The sequence below is a fragment of the Globicephala melas genome, chromosome 6, assembly GCF_963455315.2.
Source record: "Globicephala melas chromosome 6, mGloMel1.2, whole genome shotgun sequence".
Taxonomy (NCBI): domain Eukaryota; kingdom Metazoa; phylum Chordata; class Mammalia; order Artiodactyla; family Delphinidae; genus Globicephala; species Globicephala melas.
This window is the reverse complement of record NC_083319.1, coordinates 32,246,898-32,253,370: the sequence shown is the minus strand read 5'-3', so window position 1 is coordinate 32,253,370 and position 6,473 is coordinate 32,246,898. Positions and strand designations below refer to the sequence as shown.

At 35.6% G+C, this 6,473-nt stretch overlaps 1 protein-coding gene across 2 annotated transcripts in view; it reads right to left on the bottom strand.

Moving 5' to 3' along the window:
* Positions 1 to 6,473, bottom strand: part of ERP44 (endoplasmic reticulum protein 44) — a 91,767-nt gene continuing 85,294 nt past the window's right edge. For both annotated transcript variants that reach the window (XM_030829845.3, XM_030829846.3), the window contains 2 exons: positions 5,658 to 5,760; positions 1 to 3,735 (listed from right to left, as the gene is read on the bottom strand). In XM_030829845.3, the coding sequence (XP_030685705.1) occupies positions 3,634 to 3,735; positions 5,658 to 5,760 (205 nt within the window). In that variant the 3' untranslated portion in view covers positions 1 to 3,633. The remainder of the gene's footprint in view (positions 3,736 to 5,657; positions 5,761 to 6,473) is intronic.

Here is a 6,473-nt window from a genome sequence, read left to right as displayed (position 1 = left end):
ATAAATATAGTTTTATTACTTGGAAATACATACAAAAATTCAAACACAGCTAAAAAACAGTTGCCAAGCAGCAGTCCTATCCAACCTGTTTTAATGAACACATAAAACAGTTATAATCAGCATAAAACAATTTAAGTCCTAAAACAACTTACTGTCTTCAGGGTCTTTAAATATTGGGCTTAAAAACTGATTATTCTTTACAGTTATTTAAATCATTCCCCCAAATATAGACTACTAACATTTCAGTTTGGTTCATATTTTATTTAGAAAACAGCAAAAGCCCTTTAACGATTTTGAAAACTGGAATACTATTTGTCCATTTCTAGTCTTCTGTTACTTTATAATCTCCATGGTGTCTCAGAAATTCACAACAGTTGCTAACAGAGCATTTGCAACATCCAGCAGCTCTCTGCGATACTGAATTTTGGGCCTAAGAATCCTAAAACTATTCAAGGTGACAAGATTTTTACTTCTCATTTTTGCAGTTTTGCTTATGTCATTTTTTTTGTCCATGCAGACTAGACCTCCTTGTCAGAGAAAAACAAAACAAAACATTGAATTATTCTGCTTTTCCAGATTGTTAATCCAATATACTCCTTTTCTATTCTTTTTGCCGATTCAGGTTTTTCATTCTTTCTTGGCAACTTCAGCATTTTCTGAATTTTTTTTAAAATTTAAGCTCATTCTGAGCTTTAACATTTCAAACACTGATTTTTATATTTCACTTTGCTCTTTTTGGGCTTTATCATGCCAGTTTTTCCTTCTTTTATATGTGATCTTGACAAATTGACTTCATCAAAGAGCTCTCCGTGAGATGCTTTAGATGCCCATTGTCTGTCTTCCTCTCTAGGTCCATTTAACTTAAAAAAGGTTCAGAATTTCATCTAAAGTAAGTTTTCATCCTTTTATGATCCCCCTCACTACTGTAACACTTTTTGAAAAACTGGAAAAGGTAGTGGGCTGACAAGCAGTCTAATTTTGGTTTTGCAACTCGACTATGTTCTTCAGTCTAGTCTAGCATCCCTTCTCTTCACGGCTAAGGAGCCTGAGGCCTGGAGTAGATTGGATAAAATTAGAAGACTTCCACCTGTAATATTCTCTGATTCGTGCATGGTTCAGAGGGGAAGACGTCTAAATTGTGAGTTCTAGATTCCTGGAAGTTCTCTCTTTACATCCAACTGATGACAAATCCCTATGGAATCTCTTGTATTTGTTCCTCTCCATCTCTGCTGTCACTGTCTTAGTTCTGGCCGTTATCCCTCCTCTACTGGACTCAATTTAATCATAACCTAGACTTGCTGCTACAGTGTTCTTTCTCAAACTTAAATATGAACATACTTGCCTGCTTAAATTTGTTGCTGGATCTCTACTGGCTATAAGATACAGTAAAAACCCCTTCCTTAGCTTGGCATACAAGGCCCTGCACAATCAGCTCCAACTTTCTTTCTCACTGCCCTAGCCACAGGCCTTCTCCCCACCCGACCCTGCACTAGCCCTGTGGCAGAACTTATTTTATCTAGTGCATTTTGCTGTTTCGCACTTGAGCTTGTTAACTTTTTATGAAATTGGGCACCAAGTCCTCATGAGTGCTGAGCCTTTCAGGGATACAAAATTACCCAAGGTCACTGCATATCTCATTCATTCAATAAACATATGATGATGACTACTAAGTGTCCAGAAATGCTAGGCACTGGAGACATAGGCATACAATTCAGTATCCTTGTCCTCAGTGGCTTCACACTCTAGAGAAGACAGTGATGATAGTGGCAGGGCTAGAGCTTAAGTCCCCATATGCATGAATGCTAAATAAAGTTTCAGATCCACTCACTTTTTTAACAGGCACTCAGTTATATTAGATCACATTGAACATGTGCTCCTTGAGGCCTTTATCATAATAACTACTCTAAAACCAATTCTGTGCAACACAATTCTTAAGTGTTATCTTTTGTTTACTATTTTTTAAAAGCCAGTTACAGGATTACAAATTTATTCCAGTCAACTGCAGGTGCTTTTGGTTTTGTGTGCTAGTTTAATGTTTGTAAATTTTCATTCTGACCACCTCACATTTGGTCCATCTTCTGACCTGAAGACTGTAGCTCTGATTTCAAAGTTAATGACTGAAAGCAATGAAGAGAACAGAACTAAGGCCCAACCTTTAGGAAGCTCTGTCCTGCTTTTCTAGCATCTTCTACTAAACATGCCCCTTACTACCTTGTTAACATTTATTATTCTAAATGAAATGATGGGTAAGTCATGCATAACTAAGAATTTTAGGCTGATTTTTAAAAATAACAATCATTAAATATTTATTATAAATATTTTATTTTAAAAGAATTGGAAGATGTTACATATATTACATACTACATATAATGGCACATGTCAGCCTTTTAAGCTTAAAAATAATCTTTCCCCAAACTGGGATTGACTTAGACTCCAAGTATAAAATGACTCTTGGCCTATAGCACCAACCCAGGCCCAGAGGAAAGCCAATTTTGAACCTGTCCTCTGGCATTGGGCTTCCTGATATGACACTTGAGGGTCCTCTCCCTCTGGTTTTGTTCCCTGGCAGTATTGAGGCCTGGCACAGGGACCCATTTGACTGCACCGCAGGCCTAGGAGATCAGGGAATCTATAGGGCGTAGGGTCCTCTAACAATTTTACAATGGAAAAAGCAAAACAAAACAACCTATGTGCCTTATTGTCTTCATTTTTGGTCTATACAACTAGAACAAGACTACAAGATAGAAGAAGGTTAGAATTACTGAAATACATTTTCTCTGCTGGTTTTTCTCTTTGGAAATTTAAGTATCGTGATAGGAGGAGCCTTAAAAGTCATCTAGTTCAATATTGGTAATCTGTTCCACTAGTATCTCCTTTTCCCAGATTTAGGTATAATTCAAAGTTTTAAATGCCATCCATATGACACTTTGTTAGACAAACACATAGAAATTTAATAACACTTTTCATTTTCTTTTTCTTAATTCATAAGGACAGTTCCTGCCAAATGTTCTGGCTTATGGCTCTCCTCCTCTTCATAGTATGTTTAAGTTACACATTAAGAATCCAAAAAAAACCCACTATGGAATTTTCATAAGCAACATCCAACCAATCAGTAAAACACAGTACACAGTGTGAAAATTTTAATTTATTCCCCCCCCAAGTATCCAGAATACGTACCCCCTTAGCTTTGAGAAATGTGATAACTAAAATAACCAACAGAGGTGATCATATATAAAGAAAAGAAAGAAAAGCACATACTACACAAGAAACATCTCTAAGTCCTCCCTAACCTAGTAGTGCAAGTTAATGGTATATTTCTGGCAATGTCACCTTTCACTTGATTTATAAAAATTTTACAAGACAGATGTAAAGCAAAGATAGACCTCAGATTTAAAGTAAAGATAGGCCTCTGATTTTTATTTATTTTTTAACCCTAGCAGATTTTTTAAAAGAGGCTGTATTAAATGACAATACATTTTGAGTCAGGGAGAAAAAAAAATTAAAAGCCCAAAACTTCTTTCAGTTTATTCAAAATAAAAATACACATAGAATTATGAAAATATAGGTTTACTATTTCCACCATGTAAGTTGATGCTGCTGTTTGAAAGGCTTGCAAATTGTTTTTCCAAGTTTTTAAAGCTCATCTCGATCCCTCAATAAAGTATACCTATATTCACTGGGTGCTAGTTTCTGGAAGGAGCTCTCAGGTGGACTGCTTGCTACATCTTGGACTTCCTACAAGGGCAAGAATAAAACATTTTTACATCAGTATATTTTATAGTTATAATATTTTAAGAGTATTAGATGAATAGTAACTGCCCTTTAATTATCTGCTTAATAATCAATAAAATATAGCTACTATGTACCAAAGACAAGAGTTAAGTTCGAAATCTTGCTTTCCCCATTTCAGATGCCCTTAACTCAGCTTCTCCAAGGCAGGGCTGCCACAGAGCCATGAACCATGAACCTGATGACAGTTCTGAGGTGTGGTGGAGAAACAAAATACCTGACGCCTGGTTGCTTTCCTAGAATATTCTGTAGAGGCAGCATAACCCTAAGTTAGCCAGAACCCTTCCCTCTTACAAATGACTGCTGAGATTATTAAAGGCACCTACTCTGAAGATAGAGACCTGGATGCCAGCAATTATCAAAACTCAGTTGACGTAAGGAAGAAAAACACTTCAATACTGCAAGAAATTAATTTCTGTAGTATTTTACTTGTACACCAACAGTACATAAAAATATACAGTGGAAATATGAGTGACTTCCAATAATTTCAGAGAAAAGACAGTGTAGCCTATCTCTACACCATGAGCTCCTCAAGAACAAACATGATTATCATTGTTTTAGTATTTCCTGTAGTTTACATAGGCACATAGTACATATAATAGTACATGATATATATATATGTGTGTGTGTATATAAAAAGCACATTCCCATTATAATCGGAAGCAGTGTGTCCACAAACTTCCCTTATTAGTCATGTTCCCCTTCCCCAATATATTATTTTTTTGCTGAGATGTTTAAGCTGAAGCTATATTACTATGAAACGAACATGTATTTGGTGCCAACTATGTATTAGTATGCAAAGATGAATAAATACAACGAGTTCAGTGTCTAATGGAGACGCTGAAACAAATCAGGATAATATAATAATAGCAAGCTACATCTTTTCTTAATCTGATAAAATACTAAGCAGGCCTACTTTGGGATACTGCCAACGATGTTTTCCTGCATCTGTAGTTGCTTAATTATCAAAGAAAATCTGACCTCAGATTTCAAGGAAAAAGCATGTCATCAGATTCCTAAAAGGAACTCTTAACGCTGAACTTAATTTGACTCTTAAAGAAAAATTCACTTAGTTTTTATTTTTCTTTTACATGTGGTGGTTCTTTGGACAAAATAGTGGATTGAAGTTCTGGGCATAGGCAATAAGAGTTTTGGTATATATCATCTTCCCTCTCAGTATAATGGTAATAGACGTGATATAAATCAATAATGCATCAAAATGCAAATTTAGGAATATTTAAGCAGAACTTATACAGAAGTTTAGAAAGTTACTTGTAACAGAAATTCTCAGGTTAAAAAATATATATCTATATATCAAGCAAATATAAAGTTGTGCTGATAAAAAGTTGTCCAGCACTCTAAATCTCAAATGGAAAAGCTGCATTAAACTGTAAGTTTTGAGCATTATGAATACTGAGCATTGAGCATTGAGCATTATGAGGGCTCTTAGGATATCAAATCATTATTTTCTTTATAGTATGGTCAATCTCTCAGCCACAGAGGAAGGCTTGAACAATTAATGGAATCCACTGATTTCTTCACTAATTACCTGCTTCTAATCCCTACCTCCTACTTCTGTATGAAGCCAACTGTATTTAACCCTCTCATAGCCATTTTCCACAAAGGACTTACTCAGACAACCTTCATTTTTATGATCAAGAAACTACATTGTAATATTCTTGCAACTTCTCTGAAGGTTTAAAATTTTTTAAAGGAACATAATTTGTATATTATCTAGAGTTTGTTCAGAATTACTTTACAAAGACATTCGGGGCAGAAACTCAAGCCTATGCAAGAGCTTCAGAGTCTCCTCAAGACTAATTGAAAAAGAAAAAGAGTTCCCACTGAAAAACAAACAAGAGTCCTACCTGTCCTGGGGCTGTATCAGTTGGGTCAGGACCATGATGGAATTCTCTGTGTAGTTTTCCAGAATGTAAGTCAAATACGAACTGCTTGAGTTTTCCAGGAATTCTAAAACCAAAGTAAAATAAAAATTTAGCTTAAATTATTTAAATGGACTTATATCTATTTTACCAACTTCACAACATTAAAAACAATTTTTAAAAAAACTTAACCTACAATTCCACCATCCTACCATAACTATTAACAAACAGGCCAGGTACATGTCAAACATTTTGACACAGTTGTAATCGTGGTATGTAGATACTCAATTTTGCCTTCTAATGCTTGCATTTGTTTTATAGACATTTTTCTACGCTTATTGTAACAGATGCATCAGAGTCTATCAAGATGCTGTCCTAAGACTTACTCCCTTACTGTTGGGCATATTTTCCTTAATATATATAACTGCAAAACTTTATGTTCTGCAGAATTACACTAAAAATAATAGGGGCTCAAGGGAAAAATAGTGTTAGGGACTAACCACTTAAAACTATGTAGCTTTGTAACCAGAGTACTACTAAGAGCCTAGAGCAAAAATATTGGCACCCTTCAGCCTCCTCCAGCATTTGAGCCCTGTGTCAGCCAGGTGACCCTATGTAACCTTAACCTGGAGCTTAGCAGTCCTCTTCTGAGATGTATGTAGGTCCTTGAGGGCATTCACTGCCAGCACAACCAATTTTATCAAAATAATCTAAACCAGGGTGTAGCGTTTTCATGTTTTTCTTAAACAGAAGGGGAAATTTCTTCACAACTTCTTCAGCCACACAGGCAGTTTCACAGTG